Genomic DNA, 15,575 nt, shown 5'->3' with positions numbered 1-15,575 from the left:
CATGGTCCTCTATTCATGTCGATTTTGTTAAATAACAGTCAATATAAAAAAAATATCTTACTAATATAATATTTATAATTTAATATAATATAAATTTATTTACATTAATAATACATTAAAATTAATTTTTTTTCAAAAATTTTATAGTATTTTTTATTTTTTTATTAGCAATGCACAAAAATCTAAAAAAATAGATCAAAAAAAAAATATTTGAGAGAAAAGATCTTAATATCAACAATAAAACTAAAGTAAAATAATATTATAAAATGAATTATAAATAATTAAATAATAAATAAATTTAGTGGTATTTAAATTTAGCTATTGTATTTGTGCAATCATTGTCTTTTTGAGTTGAGTATAAACTATAAACACAAGATATAGAGATGAGATATAAAATTAACGACAAAAATATTGTGTTTTAAGATATTGAATTAATATATTTTATATTATTTAAAGATATAATTACTAATAAAAATATAATTTTTTATTTTTTATTATTTTTTATAATTATTTTTTTTTCAAAATTTGGTGTGTAAAAAAAATAATAGATTAGTCTTTCATAATTTGTTTATATTTAATTGATGAACTACCTAAATTACACGATGAAATTAACCCCTCCTATGATTGAAGGTGTTGGGGATCGAGAAAATTATGGCGCCATTGAAGAGTATGGAGAAAGAGTATCCTCTCATTGATTCTCACTTTCAAAGCTTTTGTGCTTCTCACGCCATTTTCTCCCGTACTCTTCACTTCCTTCCCCCAAATTTCACTTTTTTATTTCTCAAATGCACTCACTTGCTTGCTTGCTTACTCAATCTTCCACTTTGATTTTCAGTTGAAGATTTCCTCCTCTACGATCTCCATGCATTAATCGCTTCCGCAGATAATCACTCCTCATCAATCACCTTCAAGCAGGTTTATCTTCTTTTTAACAAGTAAAAATTAAAAAAAAAATCTGTTATTGAATTGATAAAATTATTTTTTTTTAATTATTTTGTAATGTGTAGGGAATTGATCAGCTCCTGTCAGTGATTGATACTCAGCTGCCACCATTGATGAACGGGTTGCAGCTCTTGGAAGATGCTGAATGCAATAAGCGTCTTTTGCCCACTGGATTCAAAGGGTACTTACTTTCACTTCAGTCTCTAGGTTACTTTGATTTTATGTTATGCTTATGATTATGCCTGGTGTTAATAATGCTGGAATTTTAGTGAGATGTAAGTGTATTTGGTTAAGCTATAAAAAATCTGATGAAAATTTTTCATGGATGAACTTCATGTCTATTTTTACACATAGAGCTCATCTAAGAACATTTCCTTCTGATTTTCATTTCAACTAAATATGTTCTTATAGGATTGATATTATATTTGGTTTCTAGTTTGGTGCGACGGTTGGTTGAAATTAGCACCCCTCAGTATTTAAGTCTGTTAATTCAGGATAGATGCTTTGCTTGGAGGAGGCTTACGTGCAGGACAATTAACTGAACTTGTTGGTCCATCCTCTTCTGGTAAGACACAGGTAAAAGCTACATTGTTGTCCTAAAAATTGTAGCTCGAGTATATTAAGAATGAAATTATAAATTAGGTGTCTACCTTGTCTATGTACATGATCCTTCTGCTAGCACTCATATTCTTGTTGTTATTGGCATCCACATAATGATGCTGCATCATCTCTTATTTGGTTGATATGATATAAATTGCCATCTTCTATTTCATGATATATTTGTTCGGTTCAAATATAGCATAACTTGGATCTTTATGTTTACTTTTTCTTTTAGGCTTGCCTAACATCTGCTTCAACAGTTGCAAAGAATGGTGGTTCAGTTATATACTTTGATACAGGCAACTCCTTTTCACCTCAGCGTATTGCACATTTGGTTGGTCAGACCTCTGGTTATGTCATTGGCAATCAGGTCTCCGTAGTTCCAGACTTTTTGTTATATTGTTTACCACTCTGTGTTTGTTGAGTGGCCGTAAAATTGTTTTAAGTTGTTTGTTTGTCAGGCTGAACCAGGACCTCTGCAGAAAGTAATGGAGAGGATAATATGCTACTCAGTGTTTGACATCTATCAAATGTTTGATGTGTTGCAGCAACTGAAGATAAATTTGAAATCTAAGGTACTCATTGACAGGAAATTTCTTGCTCGAATTAGTTGGTTGGTCTAGTATTTTTCTATCAAATAAATGCCTACTTTATATCGGCACAGATTGTTGAACCAGATCGTCGCGTTCAATTGCTTATTGTTGATTCAATCTCTTCACTGATCACCCCCATCCTTGGGGGCAGTGGTCCTCAAGGTACTCACTACATATCAGCATGCAAATTATCTTCATATGCTTACTTTGAATGATGACAACATGTACCTATTTTCTTTCTTTATATTTACCCATTTATTTTCTCCTGTCTATCATAGTTCAAGTTGAACTACTATTTTTCTTGTGTTGAAAATATGAAACAGCAAAAAATTAGGTAGCTTGCAAGACTACCCACATTTCTGATCATATGGATATGGTAACACATTCTGCAAAAATTTCTGATTTTCTTTTATGTGACCGGCTCCCTAACTTGTTAATGCTTTTCATTTCTTTCTTCAATTCATAGAGTCCTACTTTTATGGTAATAAAATTCGTAATCATAAAGCTTTTGTTGTCTTACTTATTATGGGCCATTTCAGGACATGCTTTGATGATATCTGCTGGGTATTTACTGAAGAAGTTAGCAGATGAGCATAATATTGCAGTACTGGTAAGCCTTTGCTTTTGTTCTGTTCCCTTTTTCCCTCGTGTAATTGGTAACCTTTCCAGCATATATAAGTAAAACAACTAAACTATTATAATACTATTATACAAATGTTTTTTTTTATTTATTTCCGTTCTTATTATTCATTCTATAAATGGTACTTGTAGTTTTGGTATGAACTCATATAATTGTCTCAAAAGTGCTGGTGACATAGATATTATCTTATTTGCTAAACAAGTAAATTTGCCTACAAGATTTATTGGGGCAGGAAAATAAACAACTAGACAAGGGTTGATTCATGACTGGTCTCATTCTTATTTAAATATTGAAGGTAACAAATCATATGGTGGCTGGAGAAGGCGGTACGTCCAAACCAGCACTTGGAGAGAGTTGGAAGAGTGTTCCACATATACGGCTCTTGCTTTCTCGTGAATATGGTAGCAATGTTTGCAACATATCAACACTAAAACATCCATCTGTGGTATGTTTGCCCTTTTTATGAGAATTTTCCACTATAATGAGGCATGCATTATGGTTTGTATTTGGAAAAAAAAGGTTTAAAACTTTCCTTTTATTGCTAATGCTTCTTTAGGTTACTAGTTAAGAGAACCTTTTTATTAATAGTTACCCCATTCCATATTCATTAGGACTGCAATGAGTTTAATTCTTCTTTTCCTTCTCACTAATATTGTAGGAGTTTGTTTATTATTATTTTATGGAGTTATGTTTCAGGCTTCTGACAGGGCTGCTAAGTGTGTACTATGTATTTGTGACTGCTAATACATCTTATTCAAGATTAGAACTCCTTGCTTCGCTGTATCTGTGAGTTCTTTCATACTCTTATCAGCATTCAGAATCAGTTCTATTAAGGAAATAAGTGTCCATGCCTTTAGACTTAAGTTGGCGTTTGCAGCACACTAAAATTCTAAAACAACGTTCTTGTTTAGTAAAGGTTACAAACATACAGTATATATGCTCACGTAAATGAAATATCCACTTTCATTGCAGAAAATACAATAATCACATATCACTTCATTGCATGTAAGAGACCCTAATATGCAAGATAAGCTGTGAGCTGCACCAGAGTCTCAACTCCATCAGTATTATGTTGCTGACCATTGACAGGGAAAGTCTTAATAATAGCAAATCCCTGAGCGTTAACGTACTTTCCCGTGCCTCCAATGATTGCAAGTTGTGACTCTGAGACCTGTGTTTGGTGCACACCAAAGAAACTAATGCTATCTGCATATCCATTCTCCTCAAACTTTGCAGTGAAAGCCATTACCTGGCTGGTCCCATCAACTGAACTTGCCACATAGAATCCCTGTGCTTTCCCCACTAAACCTGACCCCAACTCTTCCCCCTCGGTTAGTTCATCATCGAACACTGTCATTGTCCCAAACATCAGCTTCTCCAGTGTCATTCCTTCAGGGAGCTGATTGACATTTCCCACCGAGAAACCAACCCCGTTATTGTTACCATTATTTCCATTGGTGTTGAAGACACTGGCTGTGGTTCCGCCGAGGCCTGTGAGGAAAGGGAGATTGTTGTTGTTAAGGAGTCCAGCGTTGTTGTTGTTCTGTGGGACACCAGCATTCAGGGGAAGGTTTGCACCGTTAGGCTTCGCAAAGGCAACCTGAGCATTGAGTGCAGGGTTGGTTACAACTCCGGTGACAGCTCTCGCAGAGGGGTTTGAGCCCCCAAGGATTTCATGCATGAAGAATGAGACTGTTGGGTGGTGATCATCAAGAGCAGTAGGGGTGGCCGCTGCCGCTGCCGCTGCTGCTGCAACAGGTGAAGGTGTCACCAATGGCGCAACAGGGGACACAGCAGAATCAGGCTCTTGTGGTGCAGTGGATGGTGTTCCTACCTCATCATCAGCAATAAGGATTCGGGTTGATGTAGTTGAAGTGATGAATGCAATGAATATGCTTGCCAGCAACAGGATTGTGGCATTCATAGAAAGAGATTCAAGCTTTGCCATTACTGGAACGAGTATTTGCTCTGATACTTATATTTTGTTGTTATGCTTTGATGAGATGAGATGAAAGGTCATGAATAGAAAGGGTATAAATACTCAAAAAACTTGTATTCTCACACAGTTGCACGTAACAAAAATGGTGGAGTTGATGAGAGGAGTGGTTGATGATTGCACTGAGCTCATTCTCAATTTTTGTTGTGTAGCAGTTAGAACTAAACTGCACGTGTATTCCATTACACTATAATACAATACAATTAGCAAACTTAGAGATATATAAACAATGTGTCATAGGAAATTCGTTATTGAACATAACGCTAAGGCAAAATGTATTGGAAATCATTTAACGTGACTACTTTGAAAACAACCCTTAACTTCTTATTTGATTTATATAGTAACATTATTTACATATGTTCTTCAAACTTCATGATACAAATTTGGATATCAACGTACAGATATATCATCAACCTCTTTGAACTTCAAAGTTCAAAGAGTACTAGTAGTAATATAATGTGAATGTAAATCTAACTAATATTTAATTTCTCAAGACTTGTCCTTTGATACATGACGTACCCTTATAGGGAACGACTTCACCTTAGAGCAAAAATGTAAACCTAAGTAATATTTAATCATAATAACATAAAATGAATCATAATAATAATATAAAATACATATTATCGATATCAAATTTAACCGAAATCAGATATTAATAAACATATAACTAAAGAACCTTTATTTGTGTATATTTGAATAAATATATTATATTAGTCTTAAGTATATAAAAGATAATGCTAATGATTTTGAATTGACGTATCAAAAATGAATTTTTAGTGCTTTAAAATGATGAATTATAAGAATATTTTAGTCATTTAAAAAATTAATACTGAAAGGAAACTTTAGTATCTTAAATTAATTTTGCGAATATTTTAGTCCTTTTAAAGTCAATTTCAAACTTCATTCCTAATATAATTAAATAATTTTAAACCGAAAAAGATATTTTAGTTTTTTAAAATTAATCCTAAAACATTATTTTTGAGAAAATATTAAAAAGTAATAAAGTATACTTTATCTTTTTCCAAAATTACTCAAAAAGATATTTTAGTTACTTCACAATTAATTTAAAAAAGTATTATAAGATAATTTATAATATATTTTCAAAAGAGAAACCTAGTGGGTTTTCAACTTCCAGTCATTGATGAGAAACCTGCCAAAATAACATTAACATACACGGAAAATATTCTTTGTTTACTACCATCTAGATCTGCTATTTCATTAATATTTTAAGAGTTCTGATCTTTGGATTACCAAAATTTATTTATTTCAATTTGATGATAAAAAAAAATGAAGAGTTAAAGTATTAGTGTTTCACATCAAAATCTAGTTATAAAACTCTAAACGTTGGCACATGATATATGGTTAGAATTATTCGTTAAATTACTATTCCTCATATTTTAACCACTCTTGCTTATTCATTATTTGTGTGTGCGTGATTACATTACCTAATTTTTTGTCAATGAAAGAAACAAAAAAATTCAACGTATTAATAATGGTATATAACTATATATAACTATATACGTCCCATCTATATATTAAGTCAAGTAAGTGGACTATTAAAGCCCCATGCTAATTAATTAGATGACCATGCATTCTATAGATAGGCTTATTAACCTATGATATACGTTAACCATGCATTCTATAAATAGGCTTAACCTATATATGATATACCTACAAGGGTAGATACAAAGGCAAAAGGTTAGGTAAGATTTTGTTTTTTAAGTATAGACTAAAATTTTTTTAAATTTTCAATTTGTTTTACATATAAAATCGTTCATAAAATTTAAAATCAAATTTTAAAGTAGTCTTTTTTTAATTAAATATTAAAATTTTATATTAAATTATTTATAACAAAAAATTATAAAAAAAATTATTTTTGCTCTTGTGTGAAAAAAGAAAGGAAGAAGAAAAATAAAAAAAGAAGAAAAAAAATTGTTTATGATCCACTGCTATTTCCATTTTTTTTATTATTTTTATACGATTTTAGTCTCTAAAATAAAGACGATTTTAAAACTAAATTAAATTTTAGAGACAATTTCCTAAACAAAAAAATGATTAAGAACAAAAATAATTTTCGATTTATACGTTAAAAACCAAAATCATAATTAATTAACCCAAAGGCAAATTTCACCTCCCTACTCTTTCTCCACTATATATATATTATCGTTTCTATTATTCAACAAATTCATCAATCAAAACACAATCTAATAACCTAAGATGATTTCTCTTCCCATGATAATGGTAGCTCTTCTCTTCTCTCTTCTCTTTCTCAAAATGTTCTCTTCTTCTAAGAGAAACAAATCCTGTTTGAGTTACCCTCCAAGCCCACCATCACTTCCCATAATTGGTCATCTCCACCTTCTCAAACCCTTAATCCACCAAGCCTTCAAAGACCTCTCTCACAAATATGGACCCATTATACTCCTTAAAACCGGTTCGGTTCGGTTCGTAGTTGTAAGCAACCCATCTCTTGCCAAAGAGTTTCTCAAAGAAAACGAGCTCACATACTCTTCTCGGACAATGAATATGGCTATAAACATAGTTACCTACCATGATTCCACCTTTGCTTTTTCCCCATATGACACCTATTGGAAGTTTATGAAAAAACTCAGCACCAGTGAGCTTTTGGGGAGCCGAACTTTGTCGCAGTTTCTCCCCATTCGAACGAGGGAACTCCATGGGTTCATTCGATCTCTGGCTGAAAAATCAATGGCTAATGAGAGTGTAAACCTAACCGAAATGCTTATGAAGCTCTCCAACAACATCATATCTCAAATGATGCTCAGCATCAAGAGTTCTGGGACAGATAGCCAAGCTGAAGAGGCTAGGGTTTTGGTCCGAGAAGTGACTAAGATCTTCGGAGAGTTCAATGTTTCGGACTTTTTAGAGTTCCTTAAGGTGTTGGACTTGCAGGGTTTCAAGAAGAGAGCCATGCAGATTCATAAGAGGTATGATGCATTGTTGGAGAAGATTATCTCTGACCGCGAGAATCTAAGAAAGAATAAGGGTTGTGATGATGATGATGATAATAAAGTGAAGGATTTTCTTGACGTTTTACTTGATGTTTCCGATGATAAAGATTCTGAGGTTGAGTTGACCAGAAATCATATCAAATCATTCATCCTTGTAAGTCCTCAAAGTAAGGAAACTCAGGTGCTGTGAAGTTGATATTTGAAAATTGTTAAATGATTTGATTGATTTGACTAAATTTTTATCTAATAATTCTCAGATATCAACTTCACGTGAGATCGATTTCACCTGAGTTTTCACCCTCAAACTATAATCATCTACTATTTTATATTCGTATAAAATATATATTAATACATAAATAAATATAATAATTCATTGATAATATTTTTATATATTTGTATTGTTTATTCGTATTATTTTATATATTTTTTAATAAAATAATCAATCATAAAAATAATTGAATCAGTTATAACAAAACTATCAAACTTTTTACAAGGTGTTATATGTAAATTTTTTAATAAGAACAATAATATAAATAGAGTAAACATTATCTAAGTCAAAAGTAGGAAGGTAAGAATAATAATCACGTAATAAAAAAAGTGAGTTTAATTTTAATGCATTAATATTATAAAATATTTTATTAATGTATTATTTAATTATATTTATTTTTTTAATGACTATCATATGGTTAATATAAAAGATATTTTTTGTTGACATGAAGTTAAATAATTAAATACTCGTGTAAAATTGTTTTATACTGATAATGTATTAAAATTAAATTTTAAAAATTTGAAAATTTAGATGCAGTCGATCGACTTCACATGAAGTTGATAGCTGAGAGTTGTTAGTCGTTAGATGAAAATTTAGTCAAATCAATCAAATTATCTAATGATTCTCAATTATCAACTTCACACGAAGTTAACTGCACTCATTTTCACCTTCTAATTAAAAAATTTCAAAATGATTGGCATTATTATATATTATTTCAGGATTGTTTCACAGCAGCCACGGATACAACTGCAATCTCAGTAGAATGGTCAATAGCTGAATTATTCAACAACCCAAGGGTATTGAAGAAGGCACAAGAAGAGGTAGACAGAGTCTCTGGGAACCAAAGACTGGTGTGTGAAAATGACACTTCAAACCTTCCATACATCCATGCCATCATAAAAGAAACACTAAGGCTTCATCCTCCAATACCACTTCTTATGAGAAAGGGAATCAATGACTGTGTAATTAGCGGTTACAACATCCCAAAGGGCTCAATATTATGCATTAATATTTGGGCCATGGCCCGAGACCCAACAATATGGGACAGCCCACTAGAATTTAGGCCCGAGAGATTTCTTGAAGGCCAAGGGAATGCCTTAGATATCAAAGGGCAACACTTCGAGCTGTTGCCCTTTGGTACCGGACGGCGAGGTTGCCCCGGCATGCCCTTGGCCATGAGGGAGCTGCCTGCCATTATTGGAGCTCTTGTTCAATGCTTTGATTGGAACATGTTTGACTCCAAAGAGAAGTTGTTAGATCATGGAATACCTATCGATATGGATGAACGGCCAGGATTAACTGCTCCTAGAGCCCATGATCTTATTTGCATCCCAGTTGCAAGACTCAATCCTATTCCATTTCTACAACTGTAGGACAGTATTATTAATTTGTGATAAATAAATATTTTTAAGTTGGTAAAAATTCAGGTGGAGTCGATTTCACGTGAAGTTAATATTTGAGAACCGTTAGATGATTTGACTGATTTGACTAAATTTTCATTTAACAGCTCTCAAGTATCAACTTCACATGAAATCGACTGCACCTGAATTTCTACCTTTTAAGTTATAGTTTGAAAATCATAGAGAGGCATAACCTTTTTTTAATGTATTTTGCTTTATTATTTTGTATTTCTTAATTATTGTTAAAATAAATAAATAATTTTATATGTAATAAATATATAAGATACTTTAATTTTATGCTATCGTCGCTCTAGATTACTCTAGATCTGTTTGTGTATATATTCACCATGCATTATATATGTTTTTATGTTTCTACTGTTTAGAAAACAAAATTTCCTTTTGTGAAAACAATATTTTTATTTTAATATTATTATTATTGGTTATCTTAATATTAAATTCAGCATAGTTTAGGAGACATATAACATAATGTTGAAGTATTTTATTCTTCTCTAGAATTAAACTTTTTGGAGGAATCTTGTAATTATTCCTTTCTCGTGGAAGGCAAACTGTCCGCAGTTATAACCTAATTGATCCGAAGAAAGTCATACGACAATTAAAATGGAGATTTCGTTTTAACTAAATTGACATGCATAATAATAATGAGACGATGACTGCACGCAACATTTAAAGGTACAGGGACAACCTCCAATATTTTGAATTTCCAGATATACAACTTAACCTTAATTAACTAACTTTGTTTCTATTTAAACAAGTATAAAAAATTTAAATTTAAATTTATATATAATAATTTATTAGCCAACGTAAAACACACTTTTAAATAGAATTTATATCCACGACGAATTAATCTTTTTACTTATCGAATTGAGAGATATCGTGTAAAAAAAAATTAACTTTAATTAAGATAGATATGTATTTATATAGAGTAAAAACTCAACTCGTCGATTTCTATTTATCTTAAAAAAATGGGAGATCTTATCCAAAAATAAACATTGCATCCCTTAACTTTATTATTTTGGGACAATACAAACCTTTTGTTAATTAAAAATAAACAATAACATAAATTAATTTAGTAAGAGAAGTTTTGTTTGAAATTAGCATGGAGTTTTAAAACTCCCATAATGTTCTTTCTAATAATAGAACTAGAGATCAGATAACAATAATACTATCTAAATTTGCAGGTATTCACTCTACCATGGATTTTTAGTGAGTTCGAGTCTTGAGTGAGACAAAAGCAGAATTGAATTTAGATAATACTCTCATATTCACTCCGGTATATATATAATATATGTAATATATATAAAATAATTAATAATATTATATTTTTTTAAATTTTTACTTTAATTTATGTTATGGGTGTGACGATAGTTATATAAATTTTAAAATTTAATTTTATTTGTTAAATTTTAATAATTATAGTGAGACGGTTAGAATTCAATTCTTTACTATCCACAGATAAGAACGGAATGAATTCTATACGAATTATTGTAGGACAGGACGGAATTTGGTAGGACAAAAATCCACCCTCAAATTTTTGTCGGTCCTATTACCATTCCTAAATAGAATCAAGACGATTAACTACCACCATCACCACTACCACTATTTTTCTCATCTTTATTATTATATATACCTTCTACTTCTATCATTTTTTTTTGTGCAACCAGACCTTATTAAATTATTATCCTTATTAAGTTATTATCGTTATTATCTCTTCTACCATCAATATTTTTATTTATTGTTTGTTCGATGCTATTCTTTTTTTAGAAGATCTTCGTAATGCAATTATATTTTTTTCTTATAATATTACTTTTAAAAATTATATTTCTTGACTCAACCACTTATAAATTATTTTTTAAAAATAAATTTATTAATAATTTGTAAAGTTTAAAAATTACATATCACAAATAAAATTTTACAAAATCAATTATTATTATTATTTAACAAATTTTTTTAAAAGTTGCAGTATTTCTTTCTTTTTTTTTTTAATTGCGTTGTTCTTCGTTCATGAAAATAGATAGTAATCGAGTTAGCTCTTTAATTTTGTATATAACTATATATATTGATGTTTGCTACTTAATTTGCCACGCTTTTGCGTTCGTTGGTGACTTGGTGTCATACGTACGTATGATATACGCTATCATATCATCATAATAACATGGTCCATTGCATTTCTTATTGCTTGATAATATATATATATTACTTTTATATTGTAATAAATATTTATACACAGAAAATTTAAATTCAAAATTTATTAGCAATTTTTTTTATTATAATTTGATGCTATTTGAAGAGTCTTAGCTTTTTTTTTTTTTTTTGCCCTGGGCTCTTCTCAATTCAAATTTTTATGTTTGAAGTAAAAGTATAAATTGAAATTATAATTCCTCGCTCATGTCAAATTTCTGAAATTAAAAAATAACAAATATATTTCTTTTTCTTTATCCCAAAACAATTTTGGTAAATTAATACCACTTCAATCTAGACGTCCTCAGCTCGTTCTCGTGACTGGTATACATTTACGTAAATCATTTTCAACCCTTAATTAATAATGGCTAAATTAAATATAATTGTTATTGTTAGAATCTGAGGTTTGACTTTCAACTAAACTAGTAATAATGTAGTTGGAGACTTGAAAAATTAAGAAGAATATTAAAAGATTATTAAAATTTATTATTTATTATTATATTAATTATTAATATTTAAAAATATAATTTAAAATATATTATTGAATTATATTAAATTAAAAAAAATTAGGTTAATAATTAAAAGGAATGAACAAAAACAACTGTACAGTTGGACCATATACGCGCGCATGACCTTCTAAGTTCAAATTGTCTATAAAAGTGCGTAAATTTAAACCTTTAAGATATTATTATTATTATTATTATTATTATTATTATTATTATTGTTGTTGTTGTTGTTGTTGTGGTTTTTGTTGTTGTTTAGTGAACATATATTGTAAAAATACATGATAAATTTATTATTAGTCAAAAATTTTAAATTAATAAATATAAAATAAATAAATTAAAAACTTAATTTTTTATATTTTTAATAAAAAAAATTAATTACTTAACATATATTTTTAGAACACAAAATAAATAAATAAATTATTATTATTATTATTATTATTATTATTATTATTATTATTATTATTATTATTATTATTATTATTATTATTATTCACGTATCTCTAATATCTAGTTTTAGTTTTTACACTCTATATACATGCATGATGATAATATAAATAAGCTAATATATATGCACTGTTTAATATAATCTATAAAAAATTCAAGTCTTAGACGCTATATATCATATTTTAATTTTAATCAAAATTGATTTTGTAAAACGTAAGTTATAAAGTCAACACCAACTTAATTAGGTTCGATTAGATTTACGGCTGTGTTATTGTTACACAAACCAACTTAATTAGGTTCGATTAAATTTACGGTTGTGTTGTTGTTACACAAATCGTCCATTTTCAATGAAAAATGCTAAGATGTTTTCACAGTATTATTGCACGATTAAGCGTCTGAGATATGGTAAAGTGACAACTGACAAAACAATATAAAAAAAATATTATTTACATATTAAAAATTAGTTATTAAATTAATTATAATATATTTATATATAAATATATATTGATATGACCGTTATACATTTGTTACGAGTTATAGTTCGGTAGATTTTTTTATAACTGACGCATTAGCTCTACCGAATTTATGGCAATAAATGACCTTTGGTCGGTTATATTAGAGACAATCAATTGAGGAATATAGCTGTTATCATCTCCCAGTTGTAAAAGAAAACAATTGAGATCGGTAAAAGTATGAAATCATTGTTCTAAGCTAAAAAATCTCCTTTGATAGTTTTCTTTGATTGACTTGAGCGTTGGAGTGCTTTTTGCAGGTGCTCCCCCTCTTGTTTCACTTGGTGGTCGAGACGTATTGCAATTCATTAATAAGGTCGACCAACCTCTTCATCAAGACGAATTATAACTCAGTCGCAATCAGGCAGGAACATATATCATTTTAATTTATTTTTCAATTTATTTTATATTTTAATTATTAAATTAAAGTAGGAGAGTTTATAAATAGTAAAAGTTGTAAATGGAAAGTTGATTAAAATATTATTTTATTATTATATTAAACTACTGATTTTATTGCTATTGTTACCACTTACTACATATGGTGCATACATATAGTGACGGAATTCCGGTCCTAAAGTTTAGGAAAACATTGTTTTCTAATTTTTCTGCCGCTATTTTGACTAGATCTGTCATTAATTATATATTGACCAAAATAATCTGTTGCATCAAATCATCGGTAATACAAAAAATTCTAGTAATGTTTCCATCATTGTATTTATGATGGTTGGGTACGTAGCTTATCAAAACTGAATTTTTTTCAAAGATAACTTTCTAAAACCAAAGCACCTATGATAAATCAATCTAAAAAATAATTTTCAAGCAATAATAATTATATTTAGTAAATAATTTTAAAATTAAAAAAATTATATAATAAATATAAATATAAAAATAAAATTAAACACTTATAATATACAAGGTTATATTAAATTTTTTAATTTTGATAAATACAATTTAACTTTAAAAAAATCTCCTCAAACATCAAAATACTATTCGTATCTTTTAAAATTAAAGTTACAAACACAAACTTTAATCTATTTAATTTATCAAATATAAAGCGAGTTATTTATTTTTTAGAAAAAAGAATTTTTAAAAAAAATATTAAATCAAGCACTAATCTAAAATATTTAATAAATTTATTAATATTAGAGTATTTAGACCGAGTTAACATATAGTTTATTATTTTTTAGGTAATCTACTTCTAATAATCCCAAAAAGTAGTAGTTGAATCTATCAAGGTCTTTTAATGAAAAATTATTATTAAGACGCTTGATTAGATGCTCAATTTCTTTAGGATTTAAACCTGTAACAACAATGTTATCAACATATATTAAGACGGATATAATAGAATTTGAAGTTTAATTTTGTTGATAAATAAAGCAACATCAACAGCAAGTGTTATAGAATCCGAATTGTTTGAGGGTGTTAGCTAAGATTGTATACCAAGCTCTTGGTACGTATTTCAACAGCATTGTAATATTTTATATCGTTAGTACATCAAAATTAAATTCATATTACTTTAATATCAACAAAAATAATAACAAAGTCTTATTCTATATTAAGTAGAGTCGGCTATATAGATCAAATGACGCCACTGAACTCTATTGAACTTTATCATATATTATGTCTATAAAAAGTCATTTACATATAAATCTTGTTTGACCATTTTATAAATGGTCATCCCAGGTCTTTCTTTGTCTTTCACTTTTTATCTATCTTCTATCTTATCCATCTTTTTGACTGGGTCTTCTGTCGATTATCTTATTCTCACATATCCAAATCATTTGAGATGTGATTCTACTATTTTTTCTATAATAGGTGTTACTTCAACTCTCTCTCTTATATATTCATTTCTTATTCTATCCAATAAAAAAAAGATGAGTTCTACTGTGTAAAAGCTGTTGTACATCTACATATGTAAAAATAGTGTGGACATGTTTAATATATGACAAGTGTCTAGTTAGGAGGCCATAAGTGACATTCTGCAGTGTTAGTCTTCTTTTTTTTATTTGGTAAAAATTCAGGTGAAGTCGACTTCACGTGAAGTTGATACTTTAGAGCCGTTAGATGAAAATTTAGTCAAATCAATCAAATCATCCAACAACTCTCAGGTATCAACTTTACGTGAAGTCGACTGCTTAAATCTAAATTTTATATCATGTGACTTTAAAATTTTATTTGCTTGTGTAACTAGATTTATTTAAATTAATTAATAAGAGATAGAGTTGGGCCTAAATCTATTGAACTTTTGATATTGTTAGTATTAGAAAGTTAAATAAGTAGGCTTCATTGTATTGAGTTATTTGGTACCGAAACATGTATTTAATCTCAAAATCTCTTCAACAAAAGAAAAAGAAAAATTGAAATCCAAGAAAAAAATCAATTTGACTTGTACATTCTTATTCTTCTTGTAACGGAATATGTCTTTAAATTATTTTTCGTTAGCCTAATAATTACTTATTTCATATTACTTTTAAATTCTTTAAGATTAAGTTATAATTAGTTG

General features: G+C 29.1%; 3 protein-coding genes across 4 annotated transcripts; 2 read left to right on the top strand and 1 right to left on the bottom strand.

Moving 5' to 3' along the window:
• The first annotated feature begins 576 nt into the window (after positions 1-576).
• On the top strand, positions 577-5,124 carry LOC112786925 (DNA repair protein RAD51 homolog 4). 2 transcript variants are annotated; one of them, XR_011879451.1, is made up of 11 exons: positions 577-739; positions 836-915; positions 1,008-1,123; positions 1,437-1,518; positions 1,778-1,912; positions 2,004-2,117; positions 2,207-2,511; positions 2,675-2,745; positions 3,071-3,220; positions 3,472-3,561; positions 3,748-5,124. XR_011879451.1 is itself a non-coding variant. In XM_025830303.3 (11 exons), exons 1-10 carry the CDS (start codon positions 652-654, stop codon positions 3,517-3,519), a joined length of 975 nt encoding a protein of 324 aa, XP_025686088.1. In that variant the 5' UTR covers positions 577-651; the 3' UTR covers positions 3,520-3,561; positions 3,748-5,124. The 2 variants fall into 2 exon arrangements, 1 of the variants encoding a protein (XP_025686088.1); XM_025830303.3 differs by having other exon boundaries at positions 2,207-2,297.
• LOC112786938 (dirigent protein 10-like) lies at positions 3,723-4,723 on the bottom strand. Its single transcript, XM_025830320.3, has one exon. The coding sequence runs from the start codon at positions 4,721-4,723 to the stop codon at positions 3,791-3,793; it is 933 nt and encodes a 310-aa protein (XP_025686105.1). The 3' UTR covers positions 3,723-3,790.
• A 1,834-nt stretch (positions 5,125-6,958) lies between the features above and the next one.
• LOC112768987 (cytochrome P450 93B16-like) lies at positions 6,959-9,644 on the top strand. Its single transcript, XM_025813372.2, has 2 exons — positions 6,959-7,897; positions 8,731-9,644. The coding sequence occupies exons 1-2, from the start codon at positions 6,989-6,991 to the stop codon at positions 9,382-9,384; spliced, it is 1,563 nt and encodes a 520-aa protein (XP_025669157.2). The 5' UTR covers positions 6,959-6,988; the 3' UTR covers positions 9,385-9,644.
• The last annotated feature ends 5,931 nt before the right edge of the window (positions 9,645-15,575 follow it).

Source organism: Arachis hypogaea, chromosome 3 (genome assembly GCF_003086295.3).
Source record: "Arachis hypogaea cultivar Tifrunner chromosome 3, arahy.Tifrunner.gnm2.J5K5, whole genome shotgun sequence".
NCBI lineage: Eukaryota > Viridiplantae > Streptophyta > Magnoliopsida > Fabales > Fabaceae > Arachis > Arachis hypogaea.
This window is presented reverse-complemented; position numbering and strand designations above follow the sequence as displayed.